Here is a 22,677-nt window from a genome sequence, read left to right on the forward strand (position 1 = left end):
TTTTTTGAATAAAATGCAGTTAAAAAGGGTCTAATCTCATTTCGTGTCATCATAAGTTACTTGTGGAATGTTTGGCGGAATGTTCAGTATTTTAATTCAAATAATTTATTGATTTTACATTTTTTCATGAATTTTTGTCAAAATTTATTCAAAAAATATTTTTAAAAAAATAAAATAGAAAAAATGTTTAAAAAAAATATTAAAAAAATAAAAAAATATATTAAGAAAAAATATAAAAAAATAAAATATTTAAATTTTATTTTTTTTAAATTTTTTTTATATTATTTTATTTTTTTTTTATATTTTTTAAAATATTTTTTTTATATTTTTTTAAATACTTTTTGAATAAATTTTGTCAAAAATTTATGAAAAAATGTAAATTTTTTTGAGAAATTGTTTTAAAAAAATTTTGTCGAATAAATTTTTTCATTTTAATCATGAAGAATACAAAAAATTAACAAAATTTCGTAATATTATAATAATTGGTATGTAGTACAAAAACATAAACGATTCTCGAAAAGAAATTTTTCGAGTTATTTTTTTTTCTTCTTAATTTTAACAACTTAACAAATATTTCGGTTCAAGTCTTTTTTGTGTCTTTTTTTGTCTGTTCTCTAAACCCTGAAACCTCTTTCTTACACAAATTCGTTTTTTTTATACGATTTTTATACCAACTTTGTTGTTTCTACGATTTTCTTAACATCTAAAATTTTATTTTTAATTAAGCACACATTGCATATTTTGAGTCTTTCCTTTCTTTGATTTGTTTGAATTTTTATTTTTTATCAATAAATATTTTTTTTCTTATTTTTGTGATTTTTTTGATAATAAGCTCGCTTCGATAATAATAATCAAACATGTTAACGTTTTTATTATTCCTTTAATATTAATGTTTAGTACTAATAACAATGATTTCAATTATTATTTTTAACATTTTTGGTCATTTAGTCCTTTTTTGTATCAGGATCTGTTTGGCAACTGCCCGCTTTTAACATTTTTTATGTTTTAAAATAATAATAAACGTTTAATAATCATTATAATAGACATTGATATTGGATTTTTCCGATTTTTTCGAGTATTTCGAAACTTTTCATCTTAAAAACTAAATTTTTCTGCTCTCGGTGTCGGGATTCAGTACATAAAAAAGTGTACGAAATTTTTTCAGAGAGTCAGGTTTGAAGCTGTCTAAGATTTATAATTTTTGTATCATTTTTAGACGTTTTTTGTGTATAAATATAATTTTTCTTGGATAAAAACTTTTGTTCCTACTTTTTTTTTGTGATTTTTTGAGTTTGCGAGAGTTTGAGGAACTGTGTGAGAAATATTTTATGGTCAAGAGGGTGTATGATAAGCAAAACTATCATTACTAAAAGTGTCTAAAATTGTACAAAAACATATTTTTGCGAAAAATTGAAGTTATTGCATGATTTTTTGTGATTCTGAGCGTTGAAGAGACCTTTTGCGGTATAAAATGTCCAATTTTTCAGGTTAAAAACTGTTGTCGGTTAAAATCTGCTGCATCGGCAAGAAAATTATTATCATTTTTTGTACATTTTTTTTCTTTTAAAGATGATGGTCCACACAGTTCCGAAAGATTTTTGATCCCAAAATGATTCAAAAGTTGATTAATTTAGATTTGTGGCGAAAATGCGTTGACAACATTGGGAGTTGTAGGCGTTGTCGGAGTATTAACGTGATTTTGCGGGCCGACGCCAATAATTTGTGTCGATTTCGAGTTACGAGTCAATGGTTTGTGGTTGCACAATGTCGAATCATTGTAATGTCGAACTGCCCAACAAGTACGACAGAAATATCTAAAAAAAAAAAAAATTAAAAATTTTAATGAATTTTTGAAATTTTTCAAAAAAATTCTTACCTGAAGCAACTCAAATCGCGACAATAATACGGGCCATGAGTAACGCCGCATGCCGAACAAAGAGAATCCTCGAGATACGGATCAACCTGTACCTTTTTCGAGAATTTCGACGTCTTTATCTCGATAAATGCTGCGGAAACTGCCTTCATGTAAGAACGAGTGTTGTTAAAAGTTACACGTCCCGATCCAATTGGATATTTGTATTTGTCGGTATCAAGTCCTGCGTAAACGACGCCCTCAAACAAGTCGTTCATGACCGTAGCTAAACCCTCAGCTGTCAATTTTCCGTGCAAGGCACCCACGAAAACAGTCAAGGTTGGATCGAGCTTTTGCGATGGCGCTTTTACGTAGTTCGAGTCGGCAATAACCCACGGAATTACCTCAACTTGTTTCGCCTTGATGCGTTTCGAGGAGATTTTGAAGTAATATTTGCTCGGAACAGATGAGCCGTTGCTTTCGAGCGAACCTGAACTCGAATGATGATCTTTGCGTGCCTGATGACACGCTTGCAAAAGTGCTTTCAGTTGCTTTTCCGACTCGAAAATTATGTAAGCGAAACCTTTTTGATCTTTGCTGGGCCATTCGACGCTAAAAAAATATTTTTTTTTTTGTTAAAAAATTAAAATAAAAATAATTTAAGTCGATTTAAATTTTTTTTTTTTTGAACTTTTTCAAATGTCAAAGGACTATGTCAAAGAAAATTTTTTTTTTCAGTTTCAATTTTTTGGCAGTTTTTAGTTATAAAATGATTAAAAATGATAAATTAGAGCCCTCTGACAAATTTTTATCCATTTGGAGCAAGATTTGACAAAAATTGCTTTGACACAGTTTTTGACATAGTTTTTGACATAGTTTTTCTCTTGATTTAGTTTTTAAAACAAAACTATGTCAAAGAAAATTTTTTTTTTCAGTTTCAATTTTTTGGCAGTTTTGAGTTATAAAATGATTAAAAATGATAAATTAGAGCCTTCTGACAAATTTTTATCCATTTGGAGCAAGATTTGACAAAAATTGCTTTGACACAGTTTTTGACATAGTTTTTGACACAGTTTTGCTCTTGATTTAGTTTTCAAAACAAAACTATGTCAAAGGAAAAATTTTTTTTCAGTTTCAATTTTTTGGCAGTTTTGAGTTAAAAAATGATTAAAAATGATAAATTAGAGCCCTCTGACAAATTTTTATCCATTTGGAGCAAGATTTGACAAAAATTGCTTTGACACAGTTTTTGACATATTTTTTGACACAGTTTTGCTCTTGATTTAGTTTTCAAAACAAAACTATGTCAAAGAAAAATTTTTTTTTCAGTTTCAATTTTTTGGCAGTTTTGAGTTATAAAATGATTAAAAATGATAAATTAAAGTTGTATGTAATGCAAGTTTACTCAAAAAAAAATTGAAACAAATTTTAATTAAATTTTTTAAAATTTTGTCATTTTGTATGAAAAAATATTTCAAATTTTGAAAAAAAGTTCTTGGGACAAAAAATTAAAAAAATTTATTTTGAAATTTCTTACCGAATAGGTCCAAATTCCTTGAAGATATGAACCAAAGATTGTTCGCTAATGTCCCATGGGATGCCTCCGAGGAAGAATTTGGGCGAATATGTCAAAATTCGATGCGATTTCATGGGCAACGAACCACTCCAAGTGCACGAAGGATCATTAATTGCTGCCGAGCTGCGATGAAATTTCGCAAAACGATCCAAACCAACCTCGTTGTGCGTTGTAGGCGTAATCGGTGTCGGAGGTAATTGCCAATTCTTGTATTGATTGTAACTGCCGTTCATGAGATGATTCAACGTGAGCGGATTCAAGCCATGCATCGGCGACAATTGAGCTTGTTGCTGAGACTGTTGTTGCTGCTGCTGTAACAAACGAAGCGTGTTCATTTTTTGCATCGATTGAAGACGCGCCATGTCAAATTCGTTCGGAGACATTGGCGAAGTACATCCGCTGCCGCCGCTTCCAACACTCCCGAAAGGCGTGGTTTGTTGCGCCGATTGCTGACTCGAATGCTGCGGAATTTGCTGATAACTCGGGATCGAACTTGAACTTTGGTTCAAATTCAAGTAGTTCATGAGATGCAAAATGTTATGATTTTCCAAAACGGAAAAATCGTGACTTCCGTTGTCCATATTGGTGTTTGTGTAATCGGGAAAGGGCGAAATCGACTTTGTTTGATACGCGTAAGGAGAAGGCATACTATTTGCCGTCAAGTTTGTATCGAAATTATTGAAGCTATTGCTGAAAAAGACACAAAAATGAGAAAAAATCGCAAAAATTTGGTAAATTTCTTACCCAAACAAGGGAGATGCCGCGAAATTACGAGGAGATGCCGACGAACAATCCAAAGTCAAGTGATTACGAGACATGGCTTTCATTTGAGACGTCTTCGATTGTCCCAAATTGTTGCTGCTACCAGAAAAGGAACGATTTTCGAACTGAAAAAGGCAAAAAAATCACCCATAAAGATCGGAAATGAGCCAAAAAAGGGATAATTGTGCACTTAAAGTCGAAATACATTCAAAATTCGCACAATAACGACCCGAAAAGATAACCGAAAAGCCATTATCTCGTTCATTTTACCTGAAAATCAGCTGCTGATGCTTTGGTTGATGATTGCATTTGATTGTGATTGCCGTTACAATTTGCATTCGATACCATCATTGGATTGTTTGTCGTCAATTGCTGTTGCGATGTCGATGAAGAGTGCGTCGAGCTCGGAGACGATGCTACTTGATTGTTGGGACTTGTCGAAAGGAATCCGTTGTGATTGCTGTGAACCGAGTAATAACTACTTTGGTTATTAGTGCCAGCGTTTGCGCCAAAAATGTCAAATGATCCAATGGATTTTGCTAAAAAAAAGAAAAAAAAAATAGGAAAAATTAGTCCTTGTAAGATCAAGCAGTAAGATTTTTATTATTGGCAACAAAAATGGAGAAAATGCAATTCGCGCGTGATTTATTGTCAGTCGTTCCAGAAAATTGCATGCATTAAATCATGCTCGTTATTATTTTATTTTATTTTTCATTATTTTTTATTTTTATCATTTGCCGCCTACCATTTCCGAGAATACGAATTATGTCAAAAAGTTGAGATTTTTTTTTGTTGCAAAAATTTTTATTTCTTTCGCATGCGGCGTCTTAAAGCTCCAATTGTGCTAAACTGTTTTTCGTTCGTTCGAGACTGTTATAATCACAAACACACATTACAAGAAGAATAACAAAACAACATTGCGAGTGTTCAATAAACTCGAAAAAGACATGAGAGAACTAACGTGAAATGAATAGCTTAACTGCATTTTAATAATATTTTTAATTTTAATGTTTGAGAGGTATTTTTGATTATTTTAATATTGTTTTCTATTATATATTTTTATTAAATTTATATTAATTATTTAAAAAATAATAATTAATTTTTAATAATTTTTCGAAATTTCTCATAAAAAATTTTAAATTCAAAATTTTCTTAAAATTTTATTTTTTTAACTAATTTTTTGAAATTGTTATTTTAAATAATTAACACTATTTTATTATTTTTTTTTTTAAATAAATTTTAATTCAGCAAAAATATTCTTAAAATTTTATTAATAAAATTAATTTAAATTTTAAAATTAATTTTAATAAAATTTGAAATAGTTAATTAATTTAATTTTTTTGTTTTTTTCAAATTTTAATTTAAAAAATATTTTTGATTAATTTTGAGTTTTCGTTCAATTTATTTTAGTTCAAGTTTTTAAAATTTTTTTATTATTTTTTATTTCTTATAAAAAAAATAAAATACCTATTATTTATTTTTAGTTTTTTTAAATATTTTTTTTTTTTGTTTTCTGAAAATTAATTTTTTTATAGGTATACCTATTATACATACATATATATTATTTTAATTTTTTTTTAAATACAATTTTTAATTTATTATTTTTTATTTCAATTTTGAAATTTTGTTACAATTTTTTTTTTATTTTATTCATTTAAAAAATTTTAATTGATATTTTTTTGAATTTTTTTTATTAATTTTTTTTTAATAAATAATTCTTTTCAAAATTAACTCAGACAGAACTCAAAACGAAGAAAAAATAATTTTTTTTTATATGTGATAAAAAAAAAATAATCAGAATTTTTACATGCAATTCTCTTCCCCGCATCACACATCAATATAATAATAATTATTCCTTCAAGAACCGACTTGCTTACAAGCAATATATCTATCTAATTTTCGCTTGGTTGAAGTTCAACCTCATGTTTTGTAGTAGAAAATTCATTTATTTTTCTGCTTCTTTTCCCTTTGCTAATAGAGAGAATGAATGTTTGTTGTTGTTGTTAGTACGAGCGGGTAATAAAACGATGATGAACAATAATTTTTGAAGTGTGAACACACCATAAACGGACATGGGATACATAATTAATAGAAAAAAAATAGTTGTTTATGATAACGTTACTTTTGTTGTTGTCTTCCAGTCATTTACTTTTGACGATAATGGCTAAAAAATACAAAAGTTGCAGTAAAATAATAATGATAATAATTAAAAAGTATAAAATTCGAACGTACGTTACCGGATTACCGAGCTCCGTGTAATTTATGTGCTTATTTTTTCGAGGGAGAATGTTTTGTTAGGACAGCAAATGGGTTTTGAGTTCACACGTGAGTCAAGTTCATTCACATTTTTCGATTTTTTGTTTGTTTACTTTCTGGTTATTCGGAAATTTTACGAAATTTTTAGAAAAAATTTTATTTTTTTATATTTTTATCTTTTTTTGACTAAAAAATTTTATTTTTTAAATTAAAATTAAAATTTTAAAATTTAATTTTCTTAACAAATTTATTTTTTTTTAACAAATTTTAAAATTTAATTTTTTTAACAAATTTTAAAATTTAATTTTTTAAAAAAAATTAAAATTAATTTTTTTAATCAAATTTTAAAATTTATTTATTTTAAAAATTTTAAAATTTAATTATTTTAAAAATTTTAAAACTTAATTATTTTAAAAATTTATTTTTTTTTAATTTTTTTTATTTTAAATTTATTTTTTCTTTAAATTTATATTGTTTTTTTGAATTTTGTTTTTCTCATTTCAGCAAAAAAAAAAAGTAATTTTTTGGAATAAAAATCCAATTTCAAGGTTTGAGTAAGTCACATTTCATAAAAAATGATGATAATAACAACAAATCCCGAGAAAATCGAGCGACACGGATTTGTGTGTCAATCAAACTCAATCATGTTTCACTCACTTTTCCGGTTATCGTTACAAAGAACGCCCATCTGACGAGATTTGTTCCATATTCGAATGTTTGGGTAAGTCTAAATCGATTTGAATTTAAAACAATGAAACTTTTTAAGAACTCTTCTTAAAAAGTGCTTAACTCAAGAGAGTGATAAATGTTGAAAATTCGCAAAAAGTTGGCTTTGAAACGAAAAAATAAGAAAAATGTACTCGAAAAATGTCTTACAACTTTATTATATTTCGTTTCGAGTTGACAAATAGTTTCTTATTATTTCCTTTTATTTGTTTTTTTTTCTTTTCTTCACAAGAGACAAATGCAACAATGCCAAAACAAAATATATGCTAAATCTTGGCATGATTACAAAAAAAATGGCATTTCGAGTTATCACAGAGGGAGAAAAAATGCAACAAAGAGCGATATCTCATAAGGCGATAACAAAGTCGGACCAACGACGATAAAATATGTCAAGAAATCTGCGAACAATGGTCATCATCGAGACGAAATTGGCAGGCGACATTTCTTATCTGCTGCTCCCGATAAACGAATTGGCATCATGTGTGCAGGAAATTATCAAGTTTTGTGACAATTTTGCGTCGAAATGAGCGGCAAGTAATGCTAAAAAGTGTTTTGTTCCTAAAATACACATTTGCCGCTTTTGTTTTTGCCGAGCAGTTATCAAATGGAAATGACTTGCATTCAAATCGGAATCGGATGGGAAACATCAATCACAAAACTTTACGAATGTGTGACACGTCGTCCTTCATCAAAACACGTCGTTGTCGTCGTCGTCGTGCTTTTATGAGGAGAAAATTGATTATAACAAGTGACATAAATGTTTCAGGATAATATGACGAAAAAGAGGACGACGAATGATAATGATGTCACTTTTTTGCTGAATTTTGGTGATTTAAATTGATTGTTTGGGAGGATTTTTGCTTTTTCTTGCATGCGATGTGCGGTAAGTTTTAAAAAAATTAAAGTTTATCTTTGGTTTTTTGTTTTTCTTTTTCATTTTGTTTGTAAGAGATTGAATTTTATCAAATGAGTTATTTAAAAATTATTTTTTTCTTATCTCGAAAATGAAAAAAATAAATATATTTGACGTCATATAGAAGAATTTTTATCTTCTTTTGTTTTTTTTAATCTTTCGAATAATTATTTTTTAAAGAATTTTTTTTTCATCTTTTAAAAATAAATATTATCTAAAAAAATAATTAAACATTATTTCAAAATTTTATTTTTTCAAAAAAATATTATTTTTTTTTATCATTTTGACGTCAAATATAATTATTGTAATATATTTTTTATTTTTTTTTATTTTCGAGATAAGAAAAAAATTATTTATTTAAAAAAAATATTTTTTTTATGATTCATTTAATTAACTAAAAGTTTTTTTTATCATTTTGAATTAAAAAGAATTTTAATGAAGATAATTTTATCTTATTTTTAAATGAAAAATTTGAAAAAATTATTTTTAATTAATTTAATTTTTATTTATTTAATTTATTTTTAATTAATTAATTTTAATTAAATTATTTTTTAATTTTTTTTTATTAATAAATTATAAAATAATTTTTTATAAATTAAAAAAAAATTAAATAATTTTTTTTATTTTTGTTTAAAGAAATATTTTTATCGAATTTTTATGAAAAATAAATTATTAATTTTTATTTTATCAATCTATAAATTAAAAATTAAATTATTAAAAAATTTTTAATAAACTTTTGTCTTCAACTACAAATAAATAAGAATCAAAAATTTGAACTTCCTCAAAAAATTTCTTTCAACGAATTAATTTTAATGAAATTTATTTGAAATCAGAACTTAACAGTACAACAACTTTCATACGAAAAATAATTCAGTAACGTATTATAAAATATAAAATGATAAACGGTATAATAATTATTCATTCATGATTATCGTACAAATTCCATTCCAATTACGGCTTAACTCACAATTGTTGTCTACAATTGTCACTTTTATTACAAAATTTATAATTGCATTATTATCAAGTGGCATTGTCAACTTAATTTTAGGGATTTTGAGCATGTACTCCGTTTGCTACTCTATTAATTTTTAGATTTTTAGTCGTTTCTTGTGTAAATCACACACACAAGTATAATTAACATGCACCGGCTTTGTTGTCATTCCCGCAGCAGCAGCACCTGAGACACACGTAGAACGAACGAACGAAGCGAAAAGAATATAATTATTGTTATTTATAAACGATATAAAGCGGTAATTAATACTTTTGAGCATTCTTAATAAGTTGAGCATGCTTTTGAACGTACGCGGAGACCTAAAAGTGCGATCAACTCAAACAGGTGAGCCATTCACGACGACCTGATTCGTCAAATTCTGGATTAATTATCAACATGAGACACGCTTCTCATGTCTTTCCAATCAAAAACATCTTCTTTAAAAGTTTTTTTTGTAATTTTTCTTGACAAAATGCCAAAATGATGTAAGCGGTTGGCAGACAATTAACGCAAAACTTACCTTCGTTCGGCGATGCCAAACCTCGATTGATAATGTCACTATTGTGCTCCAATATGGAATTGATTGAGTGCTTCTGAAGGATGTCCGATCCCGTTAAATCTGTATTTTGGCAGTCTTTGATCTGAAAAAAAAGAAAAACAAATTAGTTTTGATTTTATCGAAAAAAAAATCACATCACGCAACAAGGATAATAATTAACTTCTCTTCGCTCATCACGAAAACCTAATCTGTCGTTTTTTTTTTGTTTATATTTGCGGAAAATATTACACTTCATCCCTTTATTTGAATATGTATGCGAAAAATGCTTGACTTAAGATCCTCTAAGACTTGAAATCGTGTGAGAGACGAAAAAAATGTAAAAAAAAAGAGGAAAACAAGAAAACTTTAAAAAATATAAAAAGTACATGTACTCGTTTTGATCTTCATGTAGTAGCTCGTAGTCGTCATTGTAGAAGGAAAAAAATGTATTTTGTGTGTCTTCAGGTTTTTCTCTCTCTTTTTCTGTGAAATGACGTTATTTTTGAAAATTTTGTTTTTGATGGATTTTATTGTCCATCCGTTTGAGAGAAAAATAATAAAATATTATAAAAAAAAATTTTGAAAATTTTACTTTTTTAAATTTTATAATTTTTTTAAATTTTATTTTTTTTTATATGAAAATAAGAAGCAAATTTTCTCTTAATTTTTCAAAATTTAATTTTTTTTTCATATTATGAAAAATATAAATATCAATTTGTTAAGCAAAAATTATGTTTTCGAAAAATTATTATTTTTTGCTAAAAATTTAAAACAAAAAAATTATTAATGTTAATTTTTTTAATATTTTAGAAGAATTTATTTTAATTTCTCAAATTTTTTTTATGAGAAAGTTCAAAATGAATTTTCTTCTAAATTTTTCAAAAAAAAAAAAATTTTTTTTTCATATTTTTTCATATATTTTCAAATATTTTAGAAAAATTTATTTCAATTCTTCAAAATTTTGTTAAGAAAAAAAAAGTAATTTTTTTAACTTTTTGAAAAAAAATAATTCTCGAAAAATTTTTAAGATTTTCAGTTTAAAATAAATTTTTTCTTAAAATATTGAATTTTTAATTTTTTTTTTTTTTGTTAAAAAAGCGCTCAAATGAAATTTTTCATAAAAAAAAAATTTTAGACAAAAAAATGTTCATTGCGATTTTCCTCTTACAATATATGCAAAATACTCATGTTCTTTTCCCATTGTTTGCAGAATAACAGGATATGAAAGTGGTAGATATGTACCTAATGCTTTTCAGTTTTTGTACTCCTTTTTGCAATTCGGAACATGTGAGACGTGTGTATGTGTGGAAATGTTACAACGACAAGCAGCTCAACAGTTGATGATGTGCTGAAAAGCTATTTTATACTTCCCCATGTATCGGCTTACGAGGCTTTTGTGTGGCTCTACTATCTCTTTACATTCATACACAAATGATGAAAGGACAAGTGGGATTACGATTGTTTGAATAGCAGCTAAATTTTTGAAGATTTTTTCGTGATTGACTTCGGAAACGACCTTCATAAAAGTCTTCTTAAAGAAAAAATTTCTTTTCAACTCGAGAGTAAGAAATTAATATTTTCTTGTTCAAAAAAAGCCAAAGGGTCTTAACCCATTTTTCGTTTTTTCTTCTTCTTTTAGCATCGAGACAATTGAACATTTTGCGGAAAAGAAGGTTTCGAAACGAAAATCATGTAAGATGTCAATTTATCTTCCGTTAATGCGAGAAACACAAAAATGATGAAAATCAGCTACTGAAACGAAGAACAAGCCCTTTGCGAGTAACGGATACAAACACACGAACGAAAGAATGTAAATAAGAGAAGAAAAACAAAACAAATGATAATGAATGTTCCTGACTGTCAAATATTATCAACATTTGTCCCCAAGTGACGTTTTTATACTATTTATATGTTGATTAAAACATCCATTTTTACCACGAGCGTACTTCCGATTTGTGATCATGAAGTGAAAAGTATTCGAAATGAGTTTAGATTTTGTATTTTTTTTTCGAATTTCATTGAAAATTTTATTTTAAGACAATTTTTTGTTGAAAAAAGTCAAAATTTTTATTAATTTCGAAAAAAATTTTTTTAAACTTTTAATTTCGAAAATTTGAAAATTTTTTTTTTGTTTTTTTTTTGAAAATACAAGAGTAATTTATCAATTATTTAAATAAACACTTTTTTGTATCTTCGAAACATTTTATACTTTTGTGAAAATTTTTCAAAAAAAAAAAAATTAAAATTCATGTTCGAACAAATTTTCGAATTTCAAAATTATTTTTCGAAAATCTTAAATTATTTTCTTAATTTAAAAATTTTTATTAAATTAAAAATCTTATTATTTTTTTTATAATTTTAAAAATTTTGTCAGAATAGTTCGATAAATAGAAATAATTAATTTCGAAATTATTTTTCGAAAATTTGAAAAAGTTTTCGAACATGAAAGAATAAATTGTCGATTAGATACAAAATCTTCTCAGAATTCAAAAAACTTCTAAATTTTGTTCAAACGAATGTTCGAATTCAAATTTTCGAAAATTTCATTTGATACTTTCGAAAATCTTCCAAAAATATTAAAAAGCTCAGATTTCTTTAAAAAATAATTTAAAAAATTTTCTAAAAATATTTTCGAAGCATTTCAAACCGAAAATATTGATCTTTGAAGAAAAAAAAATCTTTTTTCGAATTTCGAAATAACTTCACGAACGATATCCTAACCTATCTAACATTTCCATTTCAATTCAATTCACATGTAGGTACAATATATTTCGTTCGCATTTATTTGTTTGGCAGACAAGCAGCAGGCAAGAGCAAATGAAAATGTACAAAATCTACCTGTTGCTTTGTGTAGGTACCTACAATTTTATGTGAAAAGCAAACTATATAAAACTTTTTTTGCGCAGCATTTACACGGTGATTACGAACAAAAACAAATGAAAATCTCTCGTGCACACAGTTACTCAGTGAGGTAGGTTCATGTGCTCAAAATGTGTTGTGCAGGTGCCATTTAATGAAAAAATGGAACAAAAGATGCGTTTTTGCAGTAAAAAATATGTTGAACCTCGTAATGAGCTTAATATTTATTATAAAGCACTTACACATAACTTGAGAGAAAAACGGAGAGATTTGGAGCAGTAAAAGCAATGTTTGCCACATATTGCGAGAATCCATCGTGTGTCGACACTTTTTTTGATGTACTTTTTCTTCGAACGCACAGCACGACGGCGAATCCGTAAGTGCAAGCGGCAATGCATGAATGGAGCGATGATGAAGAATAAGAAGAAGACGAGTCATAATGTCTCTACCCCATATAAATATATCACTTTTGTATGTAATTATTATGCAAGAAAAAAGGAAGAGCAGTATTGTGTAAGAGAATAGAACAGCTAAGATGAGTTGAATGCAGCTTATTATGCTGCCATGACAGGGAAGTAGCAAAAGAAAAACTTTTTTAAAACATTTTCTGTTAGAAATTGTCCCAAAATGATCAAAAACTGAAATTTAATTGAAAAAATTTGAAATGTCAATTCAAAAAATGACCGTTAAAAAATTTGAAATTCGCTTTTTGCTAATTCAACTTTTTAAAAAATTGTTTTTAAGGAAAAATGTTATTCATTAGAACAAAAAACATCATTTAACTGCTCACCCTTTTCATATAAAATAAAACCACATTGCCGAGAATTTGCCTCGCAGCTTCGGAATGCGTTCCATAAACAAACAAAACACAAACTTCTGATGGAAAAAAAACTCCGCTCATTATCACAGAGGAAAAAAGGACACATAACTGCTTACTATTGAGACAGACAGGCACACAAATGCAACTAAACCATTTAAAAGGCTCTTCTCCTCTTCTCCATGACTTGACAATAAGCGTACACATTCGCCGTAATATTGTTTGCTCATACATTTACGCCCGTCGTCGTCGTCGTACTTCGCATTAAATGTCATTTCATTGTATATAATTTTCCATTTTCCTTCTGTATGTGTGTGTTTGCGAGACGACGACAACATTCGGGCACAAAACTGAAAATTTATATAAATAAATAGAGATAGAGAGCGAGAGACACGCAGAGAGGATATGAATTGTCTTGTGTTTTGAATTTTACGGAAAAGGATGTAAATCAAGACATCATTTTTCCACGCAGTTGATGCTTTTTTGTCGATGCATGCGATGATGTGTGTTTGTAGATCAGTAGGAATGACGCGCAAAGTCACTGAATGCGAAGAGGGAAATCTTTTGTCCCACAAAAAAAAAGTGAATCAGGCAGAGATGTTACTTTAATTGCCTTGAAAGCTTGAAATTTATAAAAATTTTGAAAATTCATAAAAAAAAATTTTATTCTGTCAAAAAATTCAAAGTTTTAATTAATTTCGAAATTATTTTTTTTTCGAAAATTTGTAAAATTTTTCGAAGATAAAAAAATTAGTTCAAAAATTTTTCAAATAAATAATTTTGAGTTTTAGACACTTTTTATATATTTTTGAGACATTTTTCAGAATCAAAAGAAATTTTAAATTTTCATAAAAAATTTGTTCATAATTTTTTATTTTTAAAAAATTTAATTTTCTTTTTGTAAATACAAGAATAATTTGTCAATTATTCGAAAAAATTCTTTTTTACCTTTTATATTTTAATATACTTTTGATAAAAATTTAAAAAAAATAATTTTCAGAAGCATGTTCGAACAAATGTTCGAAAAAATTTTATAAATTTTCGAAAATCATTAATTTCAAAATTACACTTCGAAAATTTTAAATTTTTTTCAAAAATAAAAGAATAATTTGTTAAAAAAGATGTCAATCAAAAAACTTGTCCAAACGAATGTTCGAAAAATATTTCTAATTTTCGAAAATTTAAAAAAATCATGAAAAAAAATTTTAAATTAAATATTTTATAAAAATTTTTAAAATTTTCTTTTTTGCAGGTATATTTCAACAAAACTTGAACTGAAATTTTTCAAGAAGACTTGAATTTCATCAAAAAAATAAAAATTGGTATTATCTTCTTCAAAATCCTTCTACAGCCCTGAAACAAAACTAAAATCCGAGGTAAAAGTCGTTTTGCCGTTTAATTGTTCGGATTCGCTTTTGTCAAGTGCTTCATTATCATCGTCATTCATCATAATTTTCTCCATTTCACACGTTCGAGAATCGCCTCGTTGACCCATATCTGAATCCAACGCCAAAAAATCCCCTAATATGAACTTGAATACTAAAAAAAAAGATAAAAAATTTAGTTTTTTTTGTCAAAAGTGCAACGACGAAGAACAAGAACATCAAGACGACGACAATTATGAACAATGTTCTGAAAATTGTCATTTGACTCATAACATCAATTCAAACTTTTGTTTCAACGTACGACGCTGTGACTTTTATTGGATGTAAAATGTAAAAAGTTTCAAGGAGGAATTTGAATATTAAGTGCTCTACTTGCTGAATTTTCGACTCAAATGAAGTGAAAAGTGGGAGGATCGTCAGACAGTCAATCAAAAAAAAACTTCACATTGCCATAAAACAAAAATCGTTTGTCTAAAACAAACGCACATTCTAATGTCATTTCCTCCGATTGTTGTCGATAATCGTACGAACGGCACGATAAATAACAGTCAGTCCTCAAAAAACAACGTAAAATAGAATTTTTTTGCTGATAAAGGCAAGCCAACAGAGACTTACGCCACACAGAAATTTGTCATATATCCGATTCTTTATGAGTCCCATGATTAAACACACCAAAAAATTCTGTATTGTTATGCTTTTTTTGAGGGTCGCAGCTCGCAAGAGGAACGTAAATAAGTGTAGGAGGAGGCAAAAAGGCATTTCACTCTCATTTCTCTCTTTATTATATTTCATTATGGGTGCTTCTCCTTCATTGCAGTGTGATAAATTAAAATGTAAATAAATATTATACGAGCACAATGCAATTTATTATATCGATATTTTTGGAATGTTCTAAAGATGTAATTGAATTTTTCGAGATGGATTTCAATTTGTGGAAGATCGAATGACAAAATTTGTGATTTCGAAGCAAAAATTGTTAGTCGATGAATCATAATTTGAGCTTTAAAAGCAAAAATTGAAAATTTTACTTCATAAACTTGAATTTTTTAAGGTTTTTTTTTAATATTTGAGAAATGAAAAAAATATTTAAAAAAATAATTAATTAAAATGCATATAAATATTAAATAATAATTTAATATTTAATTAAATCAAAAAAATTATTTAAATTAAATTGTAGAATTTTTTATTTAATTTTTTTTTCTTCTAAAAAAAGCAAAAAAGTATCTAAAAGTGAATTTTGGCTCATGATTGATAAAAATTTTCAATTTTCAATGTAAAATTAAGGTTTTTTCTAATTCATCAAAGACTTTCTAAAAAAAAATCTAAAATTTCACTTTATAAAATTGATTTTCAAGCAATTTTATTCTTTTGTATGAGAAATCATAAATATCTTATTTGAAACTTTTCTCTTTAAAGTGTCTTTTAAATTTGAAAAGTTTTTTTTTGATCTTTTTGTCCAAAAAAGATTCTTAAAAGTAAATTTTGGTTCATAATTTTTCAATTTTTGTTGGTAAATTTTTCGAAAATGCTCATATTTGTTCAATTTTTAAATGAAAAATCAAAATTTTTTAAAATTTCCATAAAAAAATAAAGTTAAATTTCATCCAAAATATTATCAAAATATTATGTAAAGATTTTTTAAATTTTTACTTAAAGAATTTCAAGAAAATTTAATTTTTTTAAATTTTTTCATATAGAAGAATACTTTATAAAAATTTTAATCTAATTATGATATTAAAAGTAGTTTTAATTTGATTACCCATAATTGTGAAATTCGAATTTTCAGAAATAATAAATAATTTTCTTTTTTCAAAAAATCAATTTAATTAAAAAAAAACATTTTTAAAATTTTTCATTTCACTCATGAATTTTTATTATTTTCAAGAACAGAAAATGTCAAAAAATCTTAAAGAAGTTAAAAAAATATTAAAAAAAAAATTTTATGTAAAAATTATTTTTTTATTTAATTTTTTAATATTTTAAATAAATTTTTTATAAAAAATTCTATTTTCATTCCAAAATTGAACTAATTAATTCCAAAAATTGCTTTAAAAAATGATCTCAATATCCGCATTTCACAACTACGTCGAAATCAGCCATTTTGCAACCGAAAAATCTAAGAAAACAAGACGAACCAAACTAACTGTTAAAGCTGATAATTAAATTTCGCACATAGTCGAACACATACACCGATTTTTTTTTCGAGTAACGCAAACTTTTTTATTAAATATTTAATTTATCGAGTGAAGTGCTGCTGTTGTTGTTGTAAACAACTAACACACACGAACATTTCAGCTTAATCCCAATTGGATAGACACTCATGCATCTCTTATCAATTGTCGATGATGATGATGATGAAATTCCTTGTTTTTTGGAAGCAGCACGTTTAATCGACAAACAGACAGACAAGAAGGAATTTTTTTCTTTCATGAACTTACCTGTTGCAATGACGGCATTTTCTTCCCGTGCATAGATTTCGCAATTTTTTTTTTTTTTTTTGTTGCGTTTCCCAAAAAAAATGCTGAACAAAAGGAAAATTCAACAAAATCGATTCGCCAAAAAGAAGAACGACGACGTGAAAACCACGTTGTTGTCTATATTGTTTGTGTGCACACGCGCTACACGACGATAAAACAGCTACGTCGACACGCGAGAGACGTGCACTTTATGTACAGCGAGGAGAGATGATGATGATGATAATGATTGGAGCCCTAAGGCTTTTTGTTTTTGCCAACAGTTCGTCTTCTTTTATTTGTTTTTTCGCAGTTTTTCCCGATTTTTCTTCCTTTTTTTCGCCCAAATTTAATTGAATGCAACTGGCGAACAATAACTATGCACACACACTTTTTGCCATCCTTTTTATCACTTTATGTACTTTCTCGTTGTCGTCGTTGTCGTTCACCGTACGACGAGATACATACGAGCTTATGTACACTGAGAGAGAAATACACCCCGAAAAAATATATATAACTATTTTTCAATAAATATCGCCCGGCGTTTACTCTTTTTCACGTTTTTTTTTATCAAATTTATTTTTTTTACACGACAAAGGCAGAAATTTTAGCACTACAGAATTTATTATTAATTAATTATTAAATTACACAAAGTCACTTTTTTTTCTTATCGGATTTAGAAGTTAATTTGAGAGAAATTTACGAGACATGGAAAAATTTAATATTATTTTAAATATTTTGTAGAAAGGCTTGAGAAACACGTCTGATCACGATGCGAGTCAAACTGCGATTGACTAACGGCAGTTGAGTTTCGTAACGGGAACGATTTGAATTTGCTTTTTTCTCATTCGAAAAGTTGAATTAGAGGAAAGAAAATTTTTTTGGGACTCAATTTTAAATAAAACGTTGATAAAAAATTTAAATCTTAAAAAAAATTAAAATTAATTATTTTTTTTTTTCATTTAATTGAACAAATTTTCCATGGTTTTTTATGTAAAATAAATGAAAATTTCGTAAAAAATTTTTTTTCAAATTAAAAAAAAATTAATTTTTAAAATAATAATTTTTGTACGTCTTTAAAAAATTTAAAAAAAAAAAAAAAAAAAAAATATTATAATTTTTAAAAAATATTTCACATTTATAATTTTTTATTTTTAATTTTTAAATTTTATGAAATATTAAAAATTTTTTTAAAAATTTTTTTTAAAAAAAATTTTTTTTAAATATTTTTTTTTAAATTTTTTTTTTATTTTTTTTATTTTTTATTTTTTTTTTAATTTTTTTAAATTTTTACTTAATTTTTTTTTAAATTTTTTTTTGTTAATTTTCATTATTTTTAATTGTAATAAATTTTTTTAATTAATTTTTTCAACTTTTTTTTAATTTAAATTTTTACTTACTTTGTAGGTTGGAGGTAATTTTAACTGAAAATCTTTAAAAATGAAAACCTCAAATACGATTCAAATTAATTTTTATTGAAAATTTCCATATTTTTTTTTAGAACGCACTATTGAGTAAAACATCTTGTCTCGCAAGTTCAAGCAACATAGGATCATCGAAGAATTTGTTAATCGACACATCTTCGCTCAAGCCCTTCCTTCTGCGTGTTTTGACCATAAATTCACGCGCCAAATGCGTCGCTGGTTGAGGCTCCAACGGTCTAATTATAATCGTTTTGTCAAGCGGATCTCCCGGCACGATCTGATAATGATGGAAAACACTCAAACAAAATGCCTGTCCTTGCGTGTGAGTTCGCAAATCTGTTTCGAATCCGAAAGAATCGATCGCGGGAATGAATGCTTTTATCGTGTACAATGGAGATCCGGGTACAGGAGCATCTTGTGTAACATGACCTCTGAAAAAAAAAATATTTAAAAAAACATACATACATTTTTTTTTTAAATTTTCTTAAAATTAAAAAAAGAAAAAAAAATTTTTTTTTTTGATATTTTCAACTTGAAATTTTTTTCAAATTTTTTTTTTCGCGAAAAACATCGGGCACGTCATAACTAACATTTTTCTCCATGAAACATATGCTCTGAGACGTATAGTTTTCGAGATTATCTCTCATGAACAAATTTTGTAAGGCAAACTCAATATAAAAATTGTAAAAAATAATGAAAGAAATTTTAATTTTTAGGTAACTTACCGTCGTTTCGCAAGAACTGTATAAACAGCAGAGACACAATCTGCGGGCGCCTGCACTTCAACGAACAAATAGGGTTCCATCAATCGGGGTGTCGCCATCAAAAATGCCGAATACGCAACTCTACGTGCTGTGGGAATAACTTGTCCTCCTCCCCGATGCAATGGTTCATTCGCAATAACTGCGTCTAAAATCTTAAATTTCACATTTCTAATTGGTTCTTCGCATAACGGGCCTTCTCTCGTTCCCCATTGAAATCCTTGAACAATTGAATCTTTGACCGAACCCAAAAGTGACTTATCAACTTCCGAAGGTAACGTATCGTCAACTAAAATATTCGGACCTGTATTATCCGGACCAAATGCCCAAATCGAACGTGCCGCAAGCAAATCCCAATCGTAGTTAACTTGGAAAAATTCTCCCAATTTTTTCTTATTCCATCCAATGGAAACTGTTTCATTCTCAATATCTTCAGCTAAACCCTTCTCCAACGGCTCCGCAATCATCGTAATTTTATTTTTTTTATTTGGAGTTTCAGCGAAACACTTCAAGGACGACGTTTCAACGACAGTTTCGCAAAAAGCAACTACCGGATCTGCTACTTTGATGTCAATTTCGGAGTACATCTTGCGTAAATCGTGCATCACACAATCCAAATACAGTTCTCCTGTCCCTAAAATGACATGTTCGCCAGATTCTTCGACCCGAGTCGCCAACAGAGGGTAAGATTTATTAACTTTTCTCAATCCATCCAACATTTTGGGCAATTCTGAGGGATTTACAGGTTCAACGGCGATTTTGATGATACTTTGTGTATTAAACTTCAATGGTCTGAAGATGTACAAGTCCTCGACAACATTAACTTCCGTTATTGTCGACGTTTTTACGATACTCTGGTCGATTCCTTCAATCAAAACCCAATTTCCAGCAGGAACTCTATTCAGCTCGATCTTGTAACGTGCTTCGTAGATCCATAAACGCCCAATTTGCAAGATTCGGGAGTCTTCTTCGTCAAGCAGGGAGTAATTTTCGCCCAAAACTTTGACTTCTTGCCCGGCGTGGATTGTTCCGCTCATGACACGAGCCAAAACATGAAACAAAGTGCAATCTTCCGACGGATACATCTTCGTTGAATGAACCATTAAAGTGCCATCTTGATTGCAATTCAACATATCCTCGTAAATGGATCCCTCTTTGGGTCCCGTATAGATATGATCGATTTTTTCCTTTGAATTTTCCAATGGAGATGAAATATGTTCGACACACATGTCAACGAAGCCGCTAAAATCGCCCATGAAACGATTACATATTAAACGCATCAGAGGTCGAATATTACATTTCATTTCTTCTTTGTTGACACGAATTGCGAGTTCGTTCAATGTATCGATGAGCGTGCCGTCGACATCTCCAACGATTTGGGCGAAAAGTTTGTATAAAGGTTCAAGAATGAATTCAATAAAACTTCGTTGCGCCGAATTATGGGGAGGTTTTTTCGTAAATTTACGAGATTTGGCATGGAAATACATGTCACCCCATAGTCTTTTGGCGAATTCGACATAATTGACGCCCTCATAGGTGTCAGCGTATAATTTCGCAAAAGATTTCAACGTGAAGCAAATTCCGTATAATCCGCTTGCGAAACAAACATTTCCCAAAGCAGGCGATACTTGATACGTTTGTCCGTTGACAGCTTGGAGAGCTAACAAAGCATTGACTTCTTCAACGACATGTTTAATTTTGAAATAAGCGTCTTGCGGCGGTAATTTCAACTCTAAAATCAATCGATCGATTTTGTTGATGCACAACGTGATGGGAAGTCTTTCTTGAATCGCATGTTTTAGAATTCGCTCCGTGTTGAGCATAATTCCTTCGGCTGCATCAACGAACAAAACCACGCCATCGCACAATCGAATCGAAGCAGTTACCTCGTCGGAGAAATTAACGTGTCCCGGAGTGTCGAAAATATTCATTAAATAACTCTTCGATTTGCAATCCGGTAAAACGAGAGTTATCGGTTGCGATTTAATTGAAACGCCGCGTTCTTGTTCCGTGAAAAGTGTGTCGGTGTATCGCAAACTTTTTTCTTCCATCGTTTGAAATTGCGGATGTGTTTGACGAATTAGGCAATCAGCGAAGGTCGTTTTTCCGTGATGCAAATGCCCGACAAGAGCAACGTTGCGGATGAGAGGCGGCGTATCCATTAAATCAGCTAAAAATTCCATGTTGTAAGTCGTTTCGGGGAGTTCTTGTTCTTTCAGTTGGAATTTTAAACGTTTTACGGGTTCGATAAGGGGTTTTTCGAGGGGTTGGGCATCTTCTTCTTGAACGATGGTTTCGACATCGGGTCCGTAAACTTCGAGAGACGTTGGGTAGTAGCGTTTGTCTTCGTGTAAAACAACGGCACGACTGGTTTTGTCTTCATCCGGTTCCATTTCTTCATCTTCGGGCATGTCATCCTGTGAAAATTTACGAAAAAATAATATATTAAAAATTTTTTTTAAAAATATTTAAAAAATAATGTTTAAAAAAATATTTTTAAATAAAAATTAAAAGAAAAATATTTGGAAAAATTATTTTAAAAAAATAAAATTAAAAAAATATTAAAAAAAAAATCTTAAAAAAAAAAAAAAAATTTAAAAAAAATATTTGAAAAAATATAGATGAAAAAAGTGTTAAAAGATTAAAAAACGAACTAAAAAGTATAAAATAAATTTTTATTTTTTATTTTTAAATATATTTTTTACTTCTTAAGTCGTTTTTAAATGTTTTATTTTTATTGTATTTAAATTATCTATTTTTTAAATTTTTTATTAATTTTTTTTTAATTTTTTTTTTAAGGCCGCTCCAAAAATATTTTTTTTAAATATTTTTTCTAATATTTTTTTTTATTTTTGACTTTTTATTGTTGGTTTTTTTTTTCTTTTTTGGTTTCTCTTAAAATAAAAAACTTATGGGAAAGACACAGGATACGGTACTGAGTTGTAGCAAAATGTATATAAAATAGAAAAAATTAAAATTTTGAGATTGAAACTTACATCAATATCGTCGACGGGCTCATTTTGCCCATAAACGCTTTGATCATCGTCCTCATCGCTACTGTCGAGCTCAGGTCCAATATAATTTCCGAATTCATCGTACAAATCGCCATCCATGATTACAACGTTTTGCGGCGTTTATAGTTTTTATCCAAAAATTGTGTGAAAAATTCAAAACCTTCGATTTTTCGACTTTTTACAGTTAATGTCGACGATTAAAAACACAATTCAAAGATTTTTTCCCTCAAATTCGTCGTATTTCCCTTGATTTTCAATTAAAATCGGTGAATCGAGGTCTGTTTGGTTTGTTTTGCCTCTTTTTTATGCCCCTCATGGCATTTTCACACCGCCATTCGCCTCATTTAGAA

At 28.1% G+C, this 22,677-nt stretch overlaps 2 protein-coding genes across 2 annotated transcripts; both read right to left on the reverse strand.

The window, feature by feature from the left end:
* Positions 1–417: 417 nt before the first annotated feature.
* Positions 418–17,901, reverse strand: LOC134834075 (cytoplasmic polyadenylation element-binding protein 1). Its single transcript, XM_063848608.1, has 7 exons — positions 17,114–17,901; positions 9,597–9,717; positions 4,461–4,729; positions 4,173–4,315; positions 3,390–4,118; positions 1,877–2,464; positions 418–1,814 (listed from the first exon to the last, which is right to left on the reverse strand). Exons 1-7 carry the CDS (start codon positions 17,144–17,146, stop codon positions 1,631–1,633), a joined length of 2,067 nt encoding a protein of 688 aa, XP_063704678.1. The 5' UTR covers positions 17,147–17,901; the 3' UTR covers positions 418–1,630.
* Positions 17,902–18,585: 684 nt separating this feature from the next.
* On the reverse strand, positions 18,586–22,624 carry LOC134833813 (116 kDa U5 small nuclear ribonucleoprotein component). The gene is made up of 3 exons (XM_063848268.1): positions 22,310–22,624; positions 19,278–21,730; positions 18,586–18,983 (listed from the first exon to the last, which is right to left on the reverse strand). Exons 1-3 carry the CDS (start codon positions 22,424–22,426, stop codon positions 18,626–18,628), a joined length of 2,928 nt encoding a protein of 975 aa, XP_063704338.1. The 5' UTR covers positions 22,427–22,624; the 3' UTR covers positions 18,586–18,625.
* Positions 22,625–22,677: the final 53 nt, after the last annotated feature.

The sequence above is a fragment of the Culicoides brevitarsis genome, chromosome 3 (genome assembly GCF_036172545.1).
Source record: "Culicoides brevitarsis isolate CSIRO-B50_1 chromosome 3, AGI_CSIRO_Cbre_v1, whole genome shotgun sequence".
In the NCBI taxonomy this organism is placed as follows: Eukaryota; Metazoa; Arthropoda; class Insecta; order Diptera; family Ceratopogonidae; genus Culicoides; species Culicoides brevitarsis.